The sequence below is a fragment of the Labrus bergylta genome, chromosome 6, assembly GCF_963930695.1.
Source record: "Labrus bergylta chromosome 6, fLabBer1.1, whole genome shotgun sequence".
NCBI classification, from domain to species: Eukaryota; Metazoa; Chordata; class Actinopteri; order Labriformes; family Labridae; genus Labrus; species Labrus bergylta.
The window spans coordinates 18,713,803-18,737,042 of NC_089200.1; the positions used below are offsets into that span (position 1 = coordinate 18,713,803).

The window sequence follows — 23,240 nt, forward strand, 5'->3', positions numbered from 1 at the left end:
ATAATACAAACTTTAAAGAACAATGAGTGTGCTGCCTTTTCCTGTTACCTTGTAGTATTTTTTTCGGCCGTGCACCTTGATGTTTGAGTGTGCTGTTGTTGAACTGGTTACTTTAAAAACTGTAAATATTTGACTTTTTAAAGATCTAATGAACTCACCTGGATCTCTCTGGTCCCTGTAAACATCTCTTTCAAGCCACTGAACACCAAACGCACCAGGTAGTGAGATGCATCCCAAACGAACTCCTGAAAATACAAGACATGATTATGTTTGTGTGTATTCATCGCACTTATACAAACTTATCCTTTAGCCACAACATTTCTGAAAAAACAACAGAGATTTTTGCTAATCAATCTGATAAGATTTAAAATAGAATATAAACATAACTGATTGAACTCGCAGCACTGAATGAGAAGGGTGATTTCCTAAATTCATTAAGGCGACATAATCTCATCCTTGCTGGGAGTTGTCTCATCCCCGATCTATCCCCCTGTAATCACTCACAATTACACTACCCCCTAATTCTCCGTTTAAACAATTAGGGACATTATGCAGAGGTCATTTAGCACAATCTTCTGGCAGTGAGACGGTGGATACAGTGAGAGCAGGATCATACCAAACCAATCTATACTGACAATGAGATTAAGTCCACCTATTGTAAGGAACTATGCAGCTATTCAGCAGATAATAAGCACTCGAGGGCTGTGAGATTAAAAGCTTTTATTCTTCTGCCATGGAGTCATTTGACAGAATGGGTGTGCTTATCAAACAACCATTAATGTCCAACTACCTCTAAGTGCAATGGTCTTAAACTAAAAATAGATCATAATGACTATGCACTGGATACCAAGTGCATCTATTGTTGGAAGACCTCCTGATACAACCTAGCAATATCTCATTTCACTGCAGTGAGATAGTATATAAATAAACTTGACTAAAATAAAGTTTAAAAGCTTCTGATCTTGCTTGATGATGCTCACTATGAGGCAATAAGAGTCTTAATGTCAAGGTCAACATTTATAAATTCCCAATGGGTGTATCATCAATTGAAATGGTATGCATTCAGTCTCAGCAGTGTGATGAATGTCTCTATGCACATGCTGGAGACAGAAGAGCAAAATATACATGGAAGAAAAGAGACCTTGTACTTCATTAGGAGTCTGTCCATGATTAATGAGTGTAAGAATGTATAGCCTGAGAGGAAGGTGGAAGGGGAGCCCCATATAGAGGAGATCCTGTGCTGCAAGGCCACCCCCGCCATACCACATGGATAAAATATTTTAAATAAAACAGTATGCTGTGTGAGGGAAACCCCCATTCACCAGCAACCTCCACCGGCACTGTACCTTAGGGAACTCATCAATCTCCTTCAGCCTTTTCTCTATCTGGAGGCGTCCCCCATAGCGTGTGACCCCGTACACCACAGTCATCACGGTCTGTTTGACCACCTTCCTGCTGATGAAGCCCTCCAGGACCTGGGCGATCTTCAGACCTTGCTCTGCATCCCGCACTCGGAACTCCTCCACCTAAAAAAACATGGACATATATAAGATTTGTGTGTAATGTCCATGGAATACAAGCCATATAAAACATGCTCCATTAGCATTGGGACAAATATCGATTCCGCAATATATCGTCATCCTGACTCTTATGATACAGTTATCGAATCGCTGGTTCCAAATATCTGTATTTTCACAAAAGGAAAAATCTGCACTCTAAACAAATAATTGTTCTACTACTACAACTAATAATAATAATCTTATTGTCCAACAATAGGACTAATGCAGTTAGTTATTGTAAAGTTTTGTCATCCACAGTACAGACAACAAGTTTTATTAATCTATGTACTACCTGAGATGATCTACTGTATCCTGTAACAATACCTCTGCTGCTCTGAGGTAATATAAAACACAGAGAGAGAAAGCATCCTGCAGAGAATTGCACTCCATTTTCTGTCAGTCCTCACAACTCATTGATAACTCCACAATACACTTTTGGGAGTGGATTTCTTTCCCTGGCAGCACACAATGGTTTGAATTGAAACGTCAGCCTTTCACAATTAGCTTTAAATTGCTTAAAATATTCAGGTTCACAGCAGGCTGTGTCATTTGATAGATTGTATGCACACTTGCTCTTTATGCCTTTTGATATGGCAGGCAATTAACTCTCACCTTAATGTTAGACTTGAGAAACTAAGCCCTTTCAAATCCAGAACCTAAAGTAAGAAACTTGAAACAAATCATCAACACCTTGTCTGTCACTCTCTAAGGGATATACTGATTTATGAATATTAACAGCTGAGCAACTGCATCCACATTTCTGTTTTGTTGCGCAACTCAAAGTCCATGTAGTTCAAAGAAGGGACCAAAACACTGAAAACCAAAAAACACCCAGATGGTGCTGACCTGCTGTGCTACTCCGCTGTACACATCCTGGGGCACGGCACAGGGCATGAGGTTGACTGATGTGGCACCAATAACATCTCTGCCTAGAGCAGCATAGTGCTGGAGACCATTACAGGAGCCGTCCTAGAGGAGAGTCGGAGAGAAAGAGAGGAGAGATTAAAGCAGTGATTCGGAGGAGGAGAGAAGAGAAAACAGGAAGATTGAAGAGATCGGGACAGAATGAGAGAGGGCAACACAGAGGGAAGGGCCAAAGCTGGAACAGACAAAAACAGATGACTCTATGAATATGGTGAGACAATCACAGAAACTAAAGAGAAGAAAGGAACAAATATATTTGAGAGAAAGAGCAATATGAAACAGAAATAACTACATAGAGGAGGAAAAGATTTGGAAAAGTCACAAAGTGCCGATCGTGCTCGACTTTCACACCATCTCAAAGAATCTTAAATTAACTGCATCAATCAAAGCAACATCTGGAGTGGATTTCCCTTCAGAAAAAATTAAGAATTAAATCTGTACTGTATGCAATTCACTTATGATAAATTCTTAACTTGTCATACAGGATCAAATGTAATTGATTTTTTTTGCACTGGATTTTTTTCTGTCCTTTCATAACATCTGACAGGAGGTGCTTAGTACTTTTAACAATTACACAGAACTTTTTGTCAGTATATTTTTTTTATTATTAATCTGAATATGCATAAAGCCGAGCGTCAGGGAAATTATTATTACTTTCATTACACCTGAATTAACGTTCCACAACATTTTTCATAAAAGCCACGGATCAGTCCGACACATGGGTGCACAGTTAGTGAGCTACATCATGTAGTAAATATAAAACCTATACTGACACTGTCCTGGAGGGTTTCTCCATTGCCTTGGTGTTCATGAAGGGAGTTAAATGCCAGCAATCAGTGAGGAATGGCCGTAGCTGTGGTCTGGTCTGTAAGATTACAGCTACAGGTTTATGGTAAATAACAGAAAATGGCCCCAGATGGCTGGTGAGGTCTTGCCTTGTTAACTTTGATGTGCCCTCTGAAATAGCTCCATAAACCTGACTGAATGGTAGACCTCATTTAAAGGAGGTTATTACCTGAAACTATAATTGGCCTAAATTGGTGACAGATGGATAAATTTCTAATATTAATAATTACACAGATGAGTAAATCTGTGCTAACGATCTTGTTTTTTTCCACACTATGAATAGATTTACCTTAAAATGTCGAGTTTCCAATATAAATTCCTAAAAATGCATTAGTATGAGATCTAACATTAGACTTTGTAGACTTAAACTCTGTGAAAAGAGATAAATCAATCTTGAAGTGTTTTTATGGCACCTGATGAACGGGAAAATGAGAGATGAACTGAGTTGGATCGGAGGATCTCGCAGCATTGGCTATCTCCATGCAGCAGGCCAGAGCCTGCCAAGGCTCATCTGCATTCATCCACCACTTCTTACCCTGAGAAACACAAACACAACATGTTATCCTGAATGTATAAGCACTGGGCTGAAAGCATTTTCAGTTTTTGTTTTGCCCGATATTGAAAAACCCTTTAGGTTTTGTAACTGCATAAACTCCCAGTTCCCTTAGAAAGGGCAATGCTCTGAAATACTGTTTTCAGAAATTGAAAATGGAGCCACTTTTTGTGTCTGCTCAATGTACTTATAAGCTGTGAACATAAAAGTTACACAGTTCTAAAAAAGGCTACATGGAACTATGAAAGTGTGGTTGAACAGAACTATCAATGAACAGGACAGGACAAGAGAAACTGACATTGAGAGGGTTGTCTGCAGAGTCCAGGATGTCCTCCATGATAGTGTTGGCATACTCCAGCCGCCCCTGCATTGAGCTCTTCTTCTTCAGTCCTGTTAGATTTACTAAGTGGATCTTTAGCCAGTCCAGACCCTTGGGACCAAGTTTCTTCCCCTCTGCAAACACAAGGACAGCTCGCGTGACATCACTTCCTAGATGATTGAAATATGGAGGACAGGGGTAGGTACGTCCCCTGAAGTCCATATTGTGAGGGAACCAGAAGAGCTCATCCTTCATGTGGTTGGCGATGGAGAGTTTATAGAGAGCATCCATGCGCAGGCTGTGCATCTCACTGCATTTCTTTTTGGCGTTAATCACCTGCCTCTTCATGTGGGCTTTCTCAGACGCCGTGTAAGAGGGATCGTGGGGGTTGAAGTGGGGGATTTTAGGGGCCTCTGACAGAGGAGGAGGGATGTCCAGCCTTTCACTACCTCGATCGTTGAAGATGGAGATTATTATATCCAACAAGGGTTTGTTGATCTTCCAGGCACAGTTGCCAAGCTGATTAAGAGAGTCAAAGACTGCATGTAGGTTCTGGCATTTCTCCAACAACAGCTCATGCTGTGTGGCCCCTTCCACTGTGCGCATCAGCTTGGTGGGTGTCAGCAGGTATGCTCCAAACCTGACAGAAGTCCAGGGCATGGGAGGGCACAGCATGGGCATCACATAGGAGTCAAAGGTTAACGTGGTCTCCATGGCGTCCTGCTGCATCTGAGTCAGGATGGGGTGAGGCTTGATGAAGCCAACCTGGAGGGTGCAATATCATAGGACATCTAATTAGAAGTGTAATAAGATAAAGATAAGGATATGGGTCTTTATTGTCATTGTTATAAAATCTAACAAAAGGCAGTTTATCAGCTCATAAGCAGTAGCAGCGCAGTAAAAAAAAACAAAAAAAACTCAGCCTTAAACCTCATTAGTAAAGGCAATATAATACAAAAAACTATTAGAATTATTACACAGTAAAAGTAGAAACCTGTTTATTGAATTCTTCATTGTGCGAATAAAAAGAGACTTTTTCACTCCCCAATGATTACGGTAATCTAGTTTGGCTTCTTTCAAAAGCCGCCATGACCGCTTGAAACGTCCTAATTTATTTCTGCCATTTCTGACATGATTGCATTTCTGGTTAATACATAGCAGTCAAGGGTTAACTACAACCTCTGTTCCGGCGATTACGGACCAAAATGAGCAGGCTAAACATTAGTTTCCTTTGATCTGATTTCTCCAATCTGTAGTAAACTGTAGTTCCATAAACCATCAACAAACAGCTTTTCCGTTCTTATATTATAAAACGTAATCTCTGAAATGTTGCTTTGATACTAGAGTTTTCACACTCAGACAATCTGCTGGAACATCTTTCGTTTTCTTATTTACATTATGTCAGAGTTGGGAGTTAGTGATGATGTCTTGAAGGCCTCGACTTTGATAAAAGACAGATTGTGTAATGGGTTTTTAACTCATACTAAAAGCATATATGACCTGACAACAGTAATACAATTAAAACACCTCTGCATTGCTTGAATGAGTCAAAGCCTTCATGCTGTGCTGTAAAATCATTAAGATGCACCCCTGATGGGATTTCCACAGAAGACAGACAACAGGGAGAGGGGGAATGAGAGCAACAGAAAGTAGACAGAGTAAGACTGATATAAAAAAGAAAAAAAAACACAAGGACAGAATTCTGCCAAAGCAAAGTCAATTGCCAAAGTGCATGAAGTACAAAAGTCTACAATTTCCTCCGCCTGTGTCTGCCTCTCTCACCCCTGACACGGTCGGCTCAGCCTCCTGCAGGGTACCACAGCAGTGATTCAGAGAGCCAATTAAAGGGACACTAAAAAAGGGATTAGTCTGGAACCTATTCATCATACTCCACTATTGCCTCTTCCAACTCACACAAGGGGGCAAACGTTTTTTATAATTCACACTCTTTGGAGCTTCAGACTGGATAGGCGGCTGCGTGAGCGTACCAGGTAATAGGCTTTAGAGTGACAGACAGTCTACTTGTCCAAAGTGAAGGTCAACTTTTTCAGGGTTTTTTCACTTTGCTTCTGCTTCACTAATAGTTATTTTCCTAATGTTGAACATGTTAAGTCTTTAACTACTTTATCTTTTTGTTAGAAGTCTAAGACTGAAGCAGAAGTTCCACTAAATATAAACTTTGGATTTGAATGATGAAGGGTATTCATTATGAACAGGATATTGTGTTTTGTTTGTTTAGAACATTTTCACAATGTGTCCCAGTGAATATGTTTCCATTTAAAATATGTTTAAAAAGACATCAGACAGAGAAAGAGAACTTTTTGAAGATTTTGGTTAATCTCATCTCATAGTCATATATAGTGACTTAAATGCAGTCATAGGTGGAGACGTTGGATTCGATAATCACCGTCAGCTAATCATCCCAAGTTTTATCCAATTCAGAGTTGCCTTCAACTTTCAGACTACTACGTCAGCACACAGGGGTCGTTCTGCTTTCAGAGTCAGAGCTGCACAGCCTTACTCCCAGTGCATGTGCAGCTTTCTTTTTTCTCCTTCTGTGAGGAATGTTTTAAACTTCTTCCTCTACTGTCTCTGACTCTTCTTGTTAACATCACACAGCCCATAGAGCACTGTATGACTTTTGTAAGAAAAATAAAAAGTGTTGACATTCAATCTTTACTTAAACCTGACTTCACCAAAAACCTCTAAATCATCTAGAGGAAAAGCATCTAGAATCATGATCTTATCTCCCTTTCAATGTTAAATGAACTAATTATCAACACTATAACACAAAATTGAATTTTCTGACATGTTGATGTTTTAATCATATTTAACTGGTGAAAAATGGTTCCAAAGAGGTCTTTGACACTCTCATCCTATTTCATCCTCTTATCAGTCAGATTTAAACCTTGAAATCCAGGTTTGTGCAGACTGGGATGCTTTGAGATTCATTCAAGTCTAATCCTTGACCACGTTTCCACATAAAACACAGCAGAAAGGATATTTTTTGGTCTGGGTTAACACTCAAGAATCCTGTTACCAAGTTATAAATGCCAAGTCTAATTGGTGGTACCACTCTCACATACTCATTACAACTACAGAACAGCAGACGCCTTTTAAATCCCATAGAACAGACAGAGTGAGTTCTTTAAAGACTTGTGCATACCGTACCTGCCGTGTGCTGCGAAAGGTGTACATGTGGTAGAGAATAGGGATGAGCTTCCTGTCGTAAGCCGGGTTCAGGATGTCACTATTAATCTTCAGGTTCTTAACCATCAAATCCACCATGAAAGTGCCCAGCTCCAGAGTGACTATGTACGGCCAGGGGATCTCCCCGCCCTGCAGTGTCGGTCCAGAACTCTGCTCCATTTCCAGCACACACCACTGCTCCCTGGGAAGGATGGAGTAGGCCTATGGGGAGAGGAATGGAGTAGGGAAGGAGTGATCTTTTATTTATATCAGAAATTCTGTCATCAGTTATTACGATAAGCTACAGTGTTTGGAAGACATGTCAACATTTGGTAAAGATGAAACGATATCAGTTTCTAAATTCAGAACTATAGAGTTTGTTCCACAGGTCCCTGTCTCTGGTTGAGTCAAAAAATGTGTGAAGTACTGTAACGATTTCTAAATGCATTACAATTTTCTAAAAACAAGAGCCGAGAGCTTAGCAACTTTTGAGAACTTTCCATAACCACATACAGTAGTTGGATTAATGTTCAGTCTCATAACAACAAACACTAAAGGCAAAGTCACAGCTACCACTTTAACTACAAAGGCTGCATGTTAAATAGCTTGCATAATGCAGACACCTTAACTAACTTCTTATTTAACTAATGCAGTGTAATGAGCTCCTGCTCTAAAGCTGTCGTTTACTTCCCTGAAATGTCCATAAATAAACATCTGAAATAAATTAAACTCTGTATTTTCCCAGGATGCAGCCTGATTAATAATAGTACAGTTTTAAGTTTACCTCTTTTTTTTTCCGTGACAGATTTCTGTTGTGTTATTGCATGTAACAGGAAATATAAGCGTCTTTTAATGAACATACAGAGAGGTGTCAGATTTCTCTACCTTGCTATCATTGGCCAGCAGCTCTGTGTAAGCGTTGTAAATGTTGCCCAACTTCTCCACTGCCTGATTTTTATTCTTCTGCCGCACAGAGTACTTGGTGTGGACCCTGTTGCCAAGTTCTCTGGCTAAAATCTTCAGTGACTCACCGCTTGGAGGCATGTTGGCAACACTCTGGAGGAAGAACAAGACACAGCTCAAAGGGTCAAAAAAAAATAAAGAGGTCAATGACAACTCAAAACAAAAAGCCAATCTCTGGGGAGACCTGCTTTGGTTTAATAGTAAAGACAATCCTTCAGTCAGAGAGGGAAATCAAAGTGAGAATGGTCTCTTCATGGTTAAAATCACATCCTGTGTATTTGTCTGTGTTGGAAGCACAAGGTGTCTGATCAAAGCAAGCTCTCCTTTGCTGCCAAAGACAAAGCCTGATTCTTTTGCAGGTGTTGTCACTGTCAGCCACTTGATTAGATTTTGTGGTTTCCCAGATTGGTTGGGTCGTATTGCACAACAAGAGTGTCTTGAATACTAAGTAGCATAACAGTGACATCTCTAAATATGTGTTGTATAATGTAGTAACATCAAACTTGTGATCAAATCTATTTATTTTAGACAAAGGCAAGTTGTTTTTTGTTTTTTTAAATCACTGACTTCCAGCATGTCATTGAGCCGTAGTTTGGGTAAGGTGGTTTGTATTACCTGTATCATGATGTCAACATACTCCCTGTCCTCCAGCAAACAGAGGTAGGGATAAAGGTTAAGCCTGTAGTTCTTGGTGTCAGTGTTAGACAGGATCATCTTGCTCTCCTTCAGGGCCTGGAGGAGGATCTTCTGCCACTGTGCCCGCTGATGCGCAAGCAGCTCCCTCTGAAAAGACAACACAACTGAAGGTACAGGAGGTAATCCATTTCCTGGCTGCGCCGGCCGGCCAGAGTGAATCTCTCAAAGGATGTTTGGAACGAAATATAATTATCCTGCAGTATCCATTGTTTATCATGTACTACATGGCCACAATGGAAAGTCGTTATAAGTTGTGAAGCAGTGACTAGATGAGGCCAGCTCTCACTTGACATAATATTTATTGTGCAACATGAGCCTGCATTCCATTTGATGGTTAGACTTGTTTGGTTCAGTTACCCTCAAGATGACGAGAAGAAAACAGACTTTCCTTCAGAGAGAAACACAACTGGGTCACAGAGTTATTAATCAGGGACTAAAACAGGAAGGAGGAACCTGTTTTTCCCATCTTGGCTCATCACAAAGGTTTGCAGATAGTATGCATTCTTTACATACTTAGTAGTCAGGGGGATTCTCTTCCTTTGCCATTCAAATTAGACAGCATTCATTACTTAAAATTCTTGGACTCTTCATTTATGGTTCATACATTGATTTGATGTATTTATCTAATCCTGCACCAACAACAAGCAATCGATCCTGCATCACTGGTTCTATATTAAGTGGTGTTTTTACAGATTATAATGACTAATGTGAAACAATTAAAGATGAACCATGAAAAGTGAGAATCAGTAGATGGGTATGAAGTTTTGTTCATGAAGATATTGAGGCTATACGTACGTTCCCCTCACCACTGTATGTTCAAATGTTCACTCTCTTCAACTGAAGAGTTTCACTGGGTGTGACTGAATAAGAGGCTAGTCTGGATGTGGATGGAAAGGTGACTCTGCATTCTCTCCAGAGGCCTCCATTACAATACATTATTATTCTGTCCTGTCTGTCTGTAAATGCTTCCTGACCACCAGGGACTCTCAGCCTGCTCTCTTCCCACGTAGCCCATCTGCAGAGGCAGATGAGCCAGGCTGGACTGTAAATGCCAGAGTTAGAAAGAAGGCACGGCACAGGAATAATAGATTCCCTCCTCCAACCTGTCAGGCCTTAATGCATATAATTTCAAAGTTTTTACATGAGAGGAAAAGTGAAACTGAACTCAACCTTAAACTGTTTAAAATGTCAAAGTATCATCAATAATCATGGACAGGGCACTGCCAAGATAATATGCATCTTCTACAGTCTGCAACACTGCTTCTTACAATGCATGCAGGCTGGATTTTTAGCAGTTTAAAGAGACCCTATTATGGAACAAAGCAGGGAGATGATCTTTCACCTGACAATACTATACTATACTCACAAATGTCATATATTTCACCAGTAGTATTTTATACAATTATTGGTTCTGTTCAGCTTTTTAGCTCAAAACCACCTGTTATTGACAACATAAAATGTAAAAAAAATACACAAATATAAATAAATAAATCATCTTTTTTTTTTACCATTTTGGCCATGTTTTCAGAGACAGGCTTAGACCCCTCCACGGAGTCGATGGTGATAGTGCAGGCCTGTTCAATGCTGAGCTGATGTTTGAAACGCTCCTGAAGCTCAGCATGAGTGAAGTTCAGTTTGGGGTAATAGTGGTCTTCCCTCTAAAACACATGCACAAGCACACCAATGAGAAAGAAACAGAAGGAGATAAACCATCAGGACATCATACTACTACTAAAATACATACATTAGAGGCATGTGCTTGTCCTGTGCTTAATCTAAAAAAAAAAAAAAAAGTAAAGATTGACTGACTTTAATCACTCCTCCTGACATAAACGTCAGGAGGAGGTGTATTGCATTTGATTGCTAGAAGTTGCAAGTGGAGAACCTGGCTTTAAGCTTTTACTGAAGTTTACTTCAGACAAGAGGTACAGAAAACCATTTAACAACAGTGAAAGGTGAATGGACTTCAGCTTGTGTAGCACTTTTCTAGCCTTTTGACTACTAAAAGCTTTTTACATTGAATGTCCCATTAAGCCTTTCCCATCACATTCACACACTCAGGCAGAGGCTGGTAAGTGTCCATTAGTATAAACTAATCCCATTTATACACATTTACATGATTTGGGGTTCAGTGTTTTGCCAAAGGACACTTGGACATCTGCAGTAGCTTGGGATCTTCTGGTTGAGAGATGACTGAATCTACCCCCCTACCTCTGAGCCACAACTGCCCGCAGTGATTGACAGAGTTTCAATCCATTATCTTTGGCACAGTATCAATAGAAAGCAAGAAAAACTCTGACGTCTTAGTTGCATGGTTTTCAAGATTCAACTGATAGCAGATACCGTAAGTAGACCATCAATGTCTATGATTATTAAGGCCTGAGAAGTGTTGAATTGTTTGGTCAAACAAAGCCAATAAACATTTGAAATAGTCCGAACTAAAATGACTAGTAGGCCTAGAAATGTTTTTGCTAAAGTAATATATAGTGATGTATTGTAAATGCATTTTACGTCACAGACTTACTTAGGAGGACTTATTGCAGCTAAGCACAGTTACATGTTTTTGTGTCTTTTTTTTTTTTTTTAAAGGAACACATATGGGCAATTGTACAAAAAACAAATCCTATAATAGAAAACCAAAATGTGTTTGATGACAAACTGAAACTAGATCAAACTGCATTTGGATGAGCATCAGCTTCATCAAAATTCCATCTAACCCCAACAAACATTATTCTAATTAGATTTGTGTCTGCAGCTAACATTGACTCAAAAACCTCCAGAGACTTTCCAGTCTGCTCCTCTGTTATCTCGTAGAGCAGTTATTTGGACAGCCTTTCAGTCATTTAATCAACCTACTAAAAAAGCCACGGTCAGATAACAGACCGGATAGTAAGTCAACTGTTCAAAATGCAATGAGTGGCAACAGTAGTACAGCAGTGGAACAATAATTGTCTTATTTTCACTTGTACAATATACAACCTGCTGTTTGCGACCACCCTACATACAGTAAAACAATAACCTAGAAGAGACCAGAAATATTCCACTCAGATGAACACTAAAGTGAGTATGGTGCAGTGATTGAGGTTGTGAATACTGCAATTCTACAAGAAGCTGAGAATGAATCTTGAGAGACCAGGAGGAGAGGTGAGAGGTGGAGAGGCAAAGAAAGCAGAGGGCCTATTAGAAAGTAGAGTTGGCTCCCTATAAATAGGCCAGTGTCGGTCTGGCTGTGAAGAGGTGACAATCAAATCTTTCGTAGTCCTGCTGGAGCCTCCTGACAGCTTACATAACCAATTTTTAATACAACGCCCATGAAGATTGGAAGTTATATTCCTTATTTAATTCATTTCCAAGTTTTTTTTTAATCAAATCAATTATACTTGGGTACAAAATTACAATAAAAACATTTGCTACCCAAAAATAGCAGTCAATCAATTGCACTTTTCTTCTTTAACAATAATGCCCTATAAACTTAAAATTAACTTGTGGTGTACCACAAGGTTTACTGCCAGGTCCAATTATATTCTCTTCAAATCATTAGATTGCAATTCTTATAGAATTATCATTTCATGTTATACTAGGCTGACGATATTTCAAAATATATACAAGTTAAGACCGTTGAAACTTGATATAAGTCAGCTATCAATACTTTGACATATCAATGGCAAATTAAAACATTTGCAATCAGTGTGCCTCACAAAGATGCATACCATAATACAATTGAAGATTTGTATTAATAAGTGTATTAGACTCTTGTATTTTTCAGTGAGAAAAAAACAGTTATGATACCTGTATGTAGTAGTCCTGAACCAATGGTGAGAAGCAGTCGCTCGTGGTGGGCTTGAGTTTGGGCTGATAGTCTGGCTGGACAATGTGAACTGCCTTCAGCACCATGTCTCTCTCATCTTGACGGAAAACACACTGGCTGAACAAATCGTCCACCGATAGACAATCCTCCTCCATCTGAATCAGGCACCTGGATATACATGGACACAAAAAGTAGGTGTACCAAATGTTTTAGAACCCGTTTTATCTATGGGGTCCTGGGGAAACATACCAGAAGGACTGACAAAGAAATTACTAAGGTTCTGAAATGTTTGGACTATTGGAGATTATTTGGGAAAATAACATGTTGTACAGTCACTGCCTAATGACTCTTATTGAGTTCTATATGTAGGAATTTCAAACAACATAATCAATCTGCAGTTTTACAAGTGGCAGGAAAAAGTTCTTCCAGCATCTGGTTAAGCTGTCAAACGCAGAATATCAAGAACATTTAATAAATGATTGTCACATGTGCTGCGTCTAAACAAGAAAGGAAAAAAAACGAAACGATATCTGTGGCTTTCTCAGGCCGGTCATAAGCCCGCCCAGTCATCAAACTCAGAATTAATAATTTGGACAACTAACATGCCTGTCTCTCTGCTTAAATACACCCACTCTTCAGGTGGACATGTTATACATGAACCACATCTTCCACTAGCCAAAGCTAGCAAGATAGTTCCACATGAATTTTGACACAGTAAGCAAAGTTAATCTGCTAGGCTTTTCTCCCAATTGTTTTCCTTTGGACATCCTTTAAACAAGCAGCCAGGTAGCGCACGTTCATGTTTTTCTGAGGAGAATTTTTTATTTACTATTATTTTGGTTCGATTAAGCTCACTTTTGCTGGTTTCTCCAAAGTTGCTTTCCCAAATTTCAATTAAAAATAAGTAATCACAATACTTTACCTTTTCATCAGATTAGCTCTGTGTTTGTTTATATTTAATGCAAAGTGAGCCAGAAAATAAAACAGTCCATTGGTCAACACAAGAAGTCCATTTTCATTACCGTCAGAGATTATGGTTATTATGACCGAACAGACTTCTGAGTCTGATCATAAGTTCAGAGGTCATAACATCCTGACCTGCTAGTTGTTGTGGGAATGAGACTCATAATCATAGGAATGTCTATGCTTCTGAATAATTCAACTTAGAAAAAAAAAAAAAAACCTCTCCCCAGTCTGTGGGATCATTGTATATGTCTCCCCTTCCCTGACTGACAGTCGCAGAATATTAATTTAAACATTTGCATTGACAGCTCTTTCTGCCAGACACAAAGTACGAGTTTGATCCAAAGCCAGATGAGCTCTGGCTACATCAGTGAAGTGTTTATTTAAATCTCCAGAGATATCGTAGACTGATCAGTGTCCATGAGTGGATTGCAGAATGCCGTAAATGCCAATGTGTGACCAGTCCCTGGAATACAAATAAAATGTGTAATAAGATAAAAATGCAATAACTCAATTTGATAGATGCTACCTAACAAGGCTTGGGATTTAATATTTACAGCTGGATCTTAACTGTTCTATGATTAGTGAGACTAAGGGAGTAAAGAACTAAATATTTTGTTGCCTTCCATTAAACATGAATGTTGGTATTTTCAGCTCCAAAGAGGAACTTTTGGTTTGAGTCCATTTTGGCGACTTTGGTGACAAAGCAAGATGTTTTAAATAATTTCTGTTCTTGTCCTGAGCATGTTTTGGTATTGTTTCCTTTTCTTTAAACAATCAACGTATTACTAATAATGAATATTTGCAATGGCAAGTGAACAATAGGCTGTTAATCGGCTATGTTACACCTACCCAGCCGAGCATCGGAAGCGTTTACAGGCAAATGATGTGCTGTATAGAAATAATATCCTCTCTGATTGTCTTGTTTGTTTTTGTAGGTAATGAAGAGGCGTTAGACAGATCTGAGTCTGTTTCAAAACCTGCTAAAAACAATTCAAAGAAGCTTTAATGGCATTAAGCTGTGCAGACATATTTTTGGATTTAAAAAAATATATGCAGTACTTTTTTATATCCTTACTTTAGATGGAAACAAAAATAATGCTTGTGACGTGCAAAAGAAAGTACCAGTAGTAAACTTTAGATTTCATGATTGCTCCATTGCATATTGGCCCAAGTAAATGACTGAATTTAAGTCCTTGTATGAATTACAGTTAATAAAATGCATCATTGTCATTGGTGTGTTTACAGAAAGTGAATGTAAAACTACTATAGTCAGTTTAATGCACATTTTAGGGTAAGAAGCTTCTACCCAACAAAATAAAGGAGCCTGAAAACCATGTTTGGTTGTACTGCTCTCTAGAGGTTGAAAACAGAACTATACGACTAAGCCAAAGGACAGAAGTGAGAAAAACCCATTTGTCATCAAGGACAATGGATGAAAGAGCTCAGCTTCACCCTGTACACCTTTTCCTCATGACATTTATAAATAACTGCACACTAATTTCCATCTGGAGGAAACCTTGGCTCAGCAACCTCCACCGACTTAATCTTATCAGAAGCTAGCAGGGGTTCTGCACAATAATTAATCCAATGAAGAAACCATTATATTACAATTTTCTGTTGTGTGTCTGTATGTTTGGAAATACTTCTAAAGCAAGCCAAAGAGGTTAAATGTCTTAGTATTTTCACTCATGCCCTGCAGTCTCTCGTGATGCAATGTGCAATTTGGTCTGAGTACATGAGGGAGCCTTGAACAAAGAGAGGATTAGTCTGGGTGCTGGCAGTGTGGTCCACCAGAACAAAGAGAGCAGAGAGGTTGAAAGATAGAGCATAATCAGCCTGGTGACTGCTCTGCTTCACCCAAGGGAGCAAAGAGCTCTGGAGGACACAGCACTTACTAAAAACTTGAAGGGATAAAAGAGAGAAAGAGAGAAGGAGAGAGCGAGAGCACGCAATATGAGAGGGGAACAGATTGGTACATTGAGGGCGAGGATACGGTAGGAGAGACTTCAGAGACAAGTGTGATTTAAGAAAAGTACAGCAGTCAGGCCATCGTAAAGGATAAAGGGGGAGACAGGGCAGGACAAGTCAGACAGGAACAGGACAGAAGCATGAAGAAAATGATGATGGTGAGTGTTGAGGAAATTATTAAGACTTGACTCCATACAATAAAACTCAGTTGACTCAGATGGCTTACGTTGATGAAAGTTCATACATAAGAAGAATACTCATGAGGAGAAATGATTCAACATCACACTTCTGTACTCGTGTCTTGCTCAATCACATCTGCCAAACTTTTCGAAAGGCATCGCATATATCCCAAAAAACATTACCATTATCAGGGTCGTGTCACATTGACCCACCTAAACTAAACTGTGATGTCACACTGGAGCAGACAATAAGTCTACAAAACATCCTTGTAGATATCAGGAAAAACAGTTGACACTCTCTAAACTGTACTTGGTGATTTAATAACAACTGAACTCTGTCAGGTCTGACTAACATTAGAGAACAGTGAATAAACCTAATTACGTCTGTACATTATAATCTAAATAACTACAGAAATTCCACCACAGTGAGGAGTAAGATAAGAGGGAAGAAAGGCTGCCTGGTCAGAGGCTGGGCATGACTTCAGAACAACAAATGTCATGTAAGCATCAGCTTACAGTGATCGATTGTCCAACCTGATATCTACTGCCAACCCTCCTGCCCGGTCACTTGTCCCCTCTATTGGACCATGCTGTACGGGGTGATATGCTTTCTGTGTGTGGGTGGTTTGTGCAATAGCAACCAACGTGACTGAGGCTGATCAAGGTCTGTTACATATAATCAAGCCAGCAAGTAAGTTACATAGGGAACTAATACTATATGATTTCCATGTAAAGGAATGAAGAAGGAGTGGGCTATTTTTGCATTGGTTTGATTAGAAACTAGCTGTGCCCCAGTTCACGAGGGACCTATTTCAGAGCAAGTCGTAAAACTCAGGTTTTGTTACAGAAGTCTTGCCAATATGTGTGTGTAACTGAAAAGGCATGCAGGTGTTTGCTTACATTTATTGTTAATTAAAAACAAGAAAATAGTCCAAAATACGATGCCTAGGACTTCTGTATTTGTTGCATTGTTATTGAAACATGTATTGACATGAAAATGAGTAGTTTTGTATGGAAGTGTAACTCTGGTATCGTGACACCTCTACCAGAAGTCAATAAAAAGCAGCACGCAATAGAAACTAGCTGGTTGTTAAAATAAAACGTACAAAAAATTAATTAGGTTTTTTAGTTTATTATATAAGACAACTAATTAGCAGTTACCAGAGATGATATATCACACAAAACCAGATACTGAAGATACACTTTGTCTCATCAGAATATTATGTGAAGTCTGTTTGATAAAACATGAGCACAGCATGACCCCTGCAGGCAACTCTTTGTATCACCACTCCCCTATTTTAAAACGGTATTTTCTGTCCAATTGGCTTAAAACTAAAGTCCCTTAGGTCAAAAGAAATAATCAACAACTTTTAAGTTATATTTAACAAAGAGTTTGACGTATACATGTTTTGATCACAAAGCAACAGGTTTTCATGAACCTGACTCATATAGTGGTGTGTGTGTGTGTGTGTGTGTGTGTGTGTGTGTGTGTGTGTGTGTGTGTGTGTGTGTGTGTGTGTGTGTGTGTGTGTGTGTGTGTGTGTGTGTGTGTGTGTGTGTGTGTGTGTGTGTGTGTGTGTGTGTGCTGCTGAATGTGCGAACATACCTGGTGACGACCTTCGGGGAGCAGTTGGGATTGCGGCCCATACTTTCCAAGGCAGAACAGTAGGATCCCAGATTTGGCTTCAGACCAGCCTCTTCTAACAGGATAAACATGCGTCCAATCTGATTTAATGTGCCCTTTAAACAGAGAGGGAGACACTGGAGGGTAATTAAACTGTGCTTCCACTCACACATAACCCTAATGTTTATTCCAGAGATGTCTTTTGTTACCAGGGAAACTAGTGGTGATCCAAAATGGCTTGTGTGCACCAAAGCTGGGGTTCCCAAACTTTGCCATGCCAAGGGACCCCCCCCATATAGCATCAAACTCTGGTATGGACCCCCTCCTGCTAAATAAGCTAAATTCCTTTTAGCAAGACTTAACTTCTTAATAAGTTTACTTACTTATTTAGTTAGCATTTAAAAATGTAATTTTTCATCCATTTCATTCAGTTTATGGTTTTGTAAACAGTCCTTTATAAATTCTGTCCCAACAACAATCAACAGTCATTGTAACATAACATGTTTTCTCCCTTGTTAATCATTCATTACATTCAATAAGTATTTTTGTTGTTATTTTACAATACTGAAAGACTGTTGTTGAAAAAGAATACAAGTATGAATATGCAGCAATCAATAACATCTAAAAAGGCATTTATCAAAATGGTATGTTTAATATTAATAGAAGTTGATTTTTATTCCAGTTTCCCCCACTTCCCTCCAAGTTTCCCTGACCCCACCTAGAACCCCCTGGCGACCCCCACTTTGAAAAACTGTTAGCTGCTGTAAGGATGTGCTAAAAGGATGTTACTAACTGCTTTGGTTGGGGCTTTGATTTTATTTGTTGAAATAATTTATATTTTTCACTCCAAAGTAACTTTACTTCTAAAAATATCTCACAACATTCTTTCATCACAGCAAACCTCTTTGTTGGTAGAGCGTCAAACGTTTCTCTTCATCGTTTTTTTTTTTTTTTTACTGATTTTCCTCATGACAAATGACATTAGAGGCGCATGCTTCTCACACACAAAAGGCTCAAAATACACATGTACACAAACAGGACCTGTGGACATGCATTAGTGGAGAGATGTAAGAGTGGGGCTACGCAGGGAGCACCTTGGCAGAATACTCTTGGGAAGTGCCATGGCATCTTTTCAGATACCAGACCAACTTCTCAATTTTGGTCCGCACTGGGATTAGAGCCGATTTACCAACCAAAGTCCTCACAGACTGAACTACTGCCGCCCCAATAGAAAGTGCATACAAAATTACAAATAAACTGATGCTTTTTTTAAACTTTTTTTTTTTTTCTTTTGTTGGACTCACCTTCTTGGCCCACACCCTCATCATGATGTTGTAGATGTCTGTGTTAAGATGTTTACGTCGACTCATCACTCTGTGCTGGCTGAGCAGGAAGCGGTGTGCCCTCTCATTTTCCCCCGCAAACACACATGCCTCAAGGTAAGAGTGAATGCTCATCTGGAGGTCCCCACACGCAGTTCCTACAGAGTTCTCCTGTTGACGCTCAGATTTACTGGAATGCATTGCCTGGCCTGCTTCTAGATTAAGCCTACGCTCCAGCTCCTCCAACTCAGCCAGCTCGTTGGCCCTGCTCTCAGCATCAGTAACAGTTTTCTGTTGGCTCTCTTCAGTAGGAACCTGTTTTTTCAGCCTTTTCTGTTTTCCTTCAGCAGCTTTATGCGGCATGGCTGCCATCACTACTGCAGCAGAAGCAGCAGTGGAGGAAGCGGTTGAAGAAACTGCAGCCTGAATCTCATCAGCCAACCTCTTGTGACCTTTGCTTTTCTTAACCGAGGGTAAAGTCTTTTTAGCTGTGGTAGAAATAGTCTTGTGCGATGTGCCAGGGAGCATGGAGCTGCCTTTGCTACCTTTAGATTTGGCTGTAGGCTTATTCTGGATTTTCTGCTGGATGTGTTGCTGTTTCTTAAGTTTGATTTTCTTCTCCCGAGATAACTTTTCCATCCATCTGCTGGGCTGAGATTTAGTGGCTGCCTTTGAAGCAGTCTGTCCTGATTTTGTAATGTCAGTTTTTTCTTGAGAGCCACCTTTGGGACCCTTACTGGGTAAACTCCCTCTCCCAGAGGAAGGGGCTTTAACAAACTGCACCTTTGCATGCTGGAAATCTAGAACGACATCCGACTGGAGTTGGTGTATCCTTGCCTCAAGCACTGACGGGAAAAACAGAAAGGGATCTTACATCAGTAAACACAAGAAACGACTAAGCGTTTAAAAATCAACACAGAAAAAAAGAAACAATATGGTGCAACAGGCCTAACAACTCTTCACATCTCACAGGTTGGTAGCAAAAATAGTCTGAAACAAATACAACAGGAACCAAGTTAGGAACACAAAGACCCTTCATGAATCAAGGAATACTCCACACACAATGAGCACAACATGAGGTCCATCAGGACCTGTGTACTGTCTCGTTTATCATTAGGAACCTTGGACAACCAAATCTGAATTCTTTCTCAGACCTTACAGAAAGCTGCAAGTATTCAGACTTTTTCTTGAAATTATCTAGAGAGTGCATTTTCTCTGTTGCCATCAGGACACTCTTACGTTTCATCTGCTTGTAAAACTAAAACTACAATTGTTCATCCTCTTCTTCAATCAGATCACTTACTGCTTCTCTGCTTAATAGGTTTAATATTTCATGACAGACTGATCCGATTATCCTTGAATTAAGACTCATAGTTTATTTTCTAATCCAAATTGTTCATCTACTGGCCAAATCATCAGGATTCATTTCAGATCTTGTTTCATATATTAAGGTTTGCTTTATTTGTTATATGAAACGTTACAAATGTTGTCCAAACATATTGCCTTCAGTAGGAATAATAAAGATTTATTGGTTGTAAAATAAATAAAAGGCTAATGCAGTTTTGGCTGGCAAAAACATAAGCAAGTCAGAGAAATTGATATAGCAGAACTTTAGGTGAAATTGACTTTGAAAAGGATCATTTGTGAGTTCAAAATGAAAAGCTGCCTAAAATAACAAACCATCTAACAACTGAGACTGCTCCAGCACACGTTTCTTTCCATCATCTGCCTTCGGGAGAACAAATGAAACATTTCTTCTTTGGAGCTGAAAGGGAGACTCTGAAAAACAAAATCAGTTTTATACATTAGTAAAGTATTTAAACTATTACTGTTTTAATTCTATTTGTGAATTTCACTGTGGATTAATGAAATGTTGTTGTAAAGTGCACTGGTTATGTATTGTTGTCAGATAGATGTTTTCTTTTTTAACAAAGAGGTTGTCTGTCTCCTGCCCAGGGACTACATGTGTAAATTAGCTCAGAGCAAACTCTGGCACAGCTAAATGGTTGTACACTGTCCCTGTCAAAATAAACAATACAAAAATAATATACAATAATATAATGAAATATAATAAATAATAATTACGTCATGCATTAATACAACAAGAAAGACAGAATTCAAAGCTACAAACAACAGTGATCTCCCTTCACAAACTTTTACAGCTCATCTTTTATAGTCTTTACATTCAAATGAGCAGAGTTTTGGTGTTATTATGTCAACAAATAGAAGGAGCTCTTTGCTACACCTGGGTCACTACCTGAGCTTCAACCTCACAGTGCAGCAAAGTGGACTACAACAAGACTGTTTAGGATGAGTTATTAAGAAAGGTCTCAGGCATGGACTCAATAACAAGTCATTTAACTAAAAGTTACATGAGCTAATCCAGCAATATGCTCGTCAAACTATTCGGCACATTGTGGATTTTAATGCACATTGAAGCGTTATGACAGTAAAACATGTGCATCACACTGTCACTGTGCTGAGATACAGACAGTCTCCTTCTGCTCACCTGATATTCTCCTGACTGAACTGTTCCTTAATGACACACACAGCCGACAGCAGTCCGCAAAAGACACGCGAACAGCACACTTTTCAAACAAACTGCGACGGTTAAGGCATTTAACAAAGGCAGACACTCTCAGAAGTGACATGTTGACATGTAATGATCCATAACCGCGTTACTACCGAGCACTAGGCAGCCATCTTAAATAAGACCAAGCTAGTCGCTAGTCGCGATCGATGTAGGCTTAAAGTCGTGCTTAGTAGATGGCAGATAAATCGAGTTTCAGTTAGGCTAATTTCTTTGTTAATGGATTTCATTGACATTAATTGACATTAGCCAACTTGAAGATAAAAAAGCCACACTTAAGGAAGCCTGGCTTTTTAATATGAGGTAGGCTCTATTTATTCCAATTCCTTTGAATATTTTGTTACTAATCACTCGACCTATATGTTGAACAGAGCCAGTAAGAGTGAGAAAAAGTGAGTTGCAAATGTGTTTTATTTTTGTGCCATTACACAAAATTGCTAAACAAGTTGTCATGTCCTTTCAAAAAGTTTCAATTTCACAAGGTCATATAGTGTTGGATTTACAACTTCTAAAATCAACTATGGCTATATGAGACTTAAGGTGACAACATTTTTTAATTAAGCTTTGTGGGATTAATGTAGGTTAATGGGTTGAAAGTGAAACTGAGCATTTAGCAACAAGGGAACTTGTTGTTTGATACAAGGTATTATAACTAATTGTATGGTAACTGAAAGTTTCAGACGTAAAAACTTTGAAAGTTGGTAGCAAAATGCCGAGGTCATAAAATGTTCCACTTGTGTCTTGGGGCTTTTTAGTTAGTTTTAGTTATCAGGCCCATTATGTCAATTAAGTCTCATCTTTCATCAGAACTTAACAGGCAGGTATCCAATTATTTAATGCTAAACATTTCCTAAAATATGTTTTATTTTTATTTTTCTGTCTTTACAGTGCAACTGAAATGTTCACTGTCTGCATCTTAGGGGTTTGAAATGAATGTTGAATTTTCTTTTGGCCTGCAGATGGCAGTCTCCCCACATGAAGGCCCACTCAAAGTTGAATAGAGGTCAAACGGTCCAATGTGAAAATTAGACTTACATTGATTGGTACATGCAAATGTTTTATATCACATGTACCTGTTTGTTAGTTCACTGAGATGTTGAATAGGTAAATCATGTCATTTTAAAGACACAGGTTCAGTTGAATTTAGCAAGGACATATGACCATGCTCTTGTTTTTTGTTGTTGTTGCTTTTTTAAGATTTATTTTTGTGCTTGTTGTGCCTTTATTGTAGAGAAAGGACAGTGGATAGAGTCAGAGATCAGGGAGAGAGAGAGAGGGGATTGACATGCGGGAGGGGAGCCACAGGCTGGATTTGAACCTGGGCCGGCCGCTTGGAGGACTATAAGCCTCCATGCATGGGGCGCGCGCACTAACCAATGCCCCACCAGCGCCCCCATGCTCTTGTTTTCGGTGTATGTGCTTTGTTCTATTTAAATGTGTTAAACACACATCAGTCCTGCAAAATTAGCTACTCTACGTTTTTGTCTCTGAACAAAAGTCCTGTTTTTTTTTTCAGCCGGTAAATTTGTAAATAATTTTTCCAAAGACTTTCAACATTAATTGTGGAGTTTTTGTAATGTAATGTTTTCACAGTTTTAAGCTTGTTTTAATGAGTAGAAGTTTTCTAATACACATTATAAACTTCTTTAAACAGGTGAGGGTATGTTGTCTCAAGAATTGTAAACCAGTTACTTTGATACAGTTATTGTTACTTCTGATAAGAACCCCTAATCA

General features: G+C 39.1%; 1 protein-coding gene across 1 annotated transcript in view; it reads right to left on the minus strand.

Moving 5' to 3' along the window:
• Window positions 1-21,626, minus strand: part of polrmt (polymerase (RNA) mitochondrial (DNA directed)) — a 41,916-nt gene extending 20,290 nt beyond the window's left edge. The window contains exons 1-14 of the mRNA XM_020632051.3: window positions 21,426-21,626; window positions 20,597-20,695; window positions 18,899-19,761; window positions 17,577-17,710; window positions 12,839-13,025; window positions 10,558-10,707; window positions 8,969-9,136; window positions 8,276-8,446; window positions 7,373-7,612; window positions 4,181-4,966; window positions 3,743-3,865; window positions 2,406-2,528; window positions 1,347-1,526; window positions 159-245 (exon numbers count right to left, since the gene is read on the minus strand). Coding sequence (XP_020487707.2) covers window positions 159-245; window positions 1,347-1,526; window positions 2,406-2,528; window positions 3,743-3,865; window positions 4,181-4,966; window positions 7,373-7,612; window positions 8,276-8,446; window positions 8,969-9,136; window positions 10,558-10,707; window positions 12,839-13,025; window positions 17,577-17,710; window positions 18,899-19,761; window positions 20,597-20,695; window positions 21,426-21,567 — 3,453 coding nt within the window. The 5' untranslated portion in view covers window positions 21,568-21,626. The remainder of the gene's footprint in view (window positions 1-158; window positions 246-1,346; window positions 1,527-2,405; window positions 2,529-3,742; window positions 3,866-4,180; window positions 4,967-7,372; window positions 7,613-8,275; window positions 8,447-8,968; window positions 9,137-10,557; window positions 10,708-12,838; window positions 13,026-17,576; window positions 17,711-18,898; window positions 19,762-20,596; window positions 20,696-21,425) is intronic.
• Window positions 21,627-23,240: the final 1,614 nt, after the last annotated feature.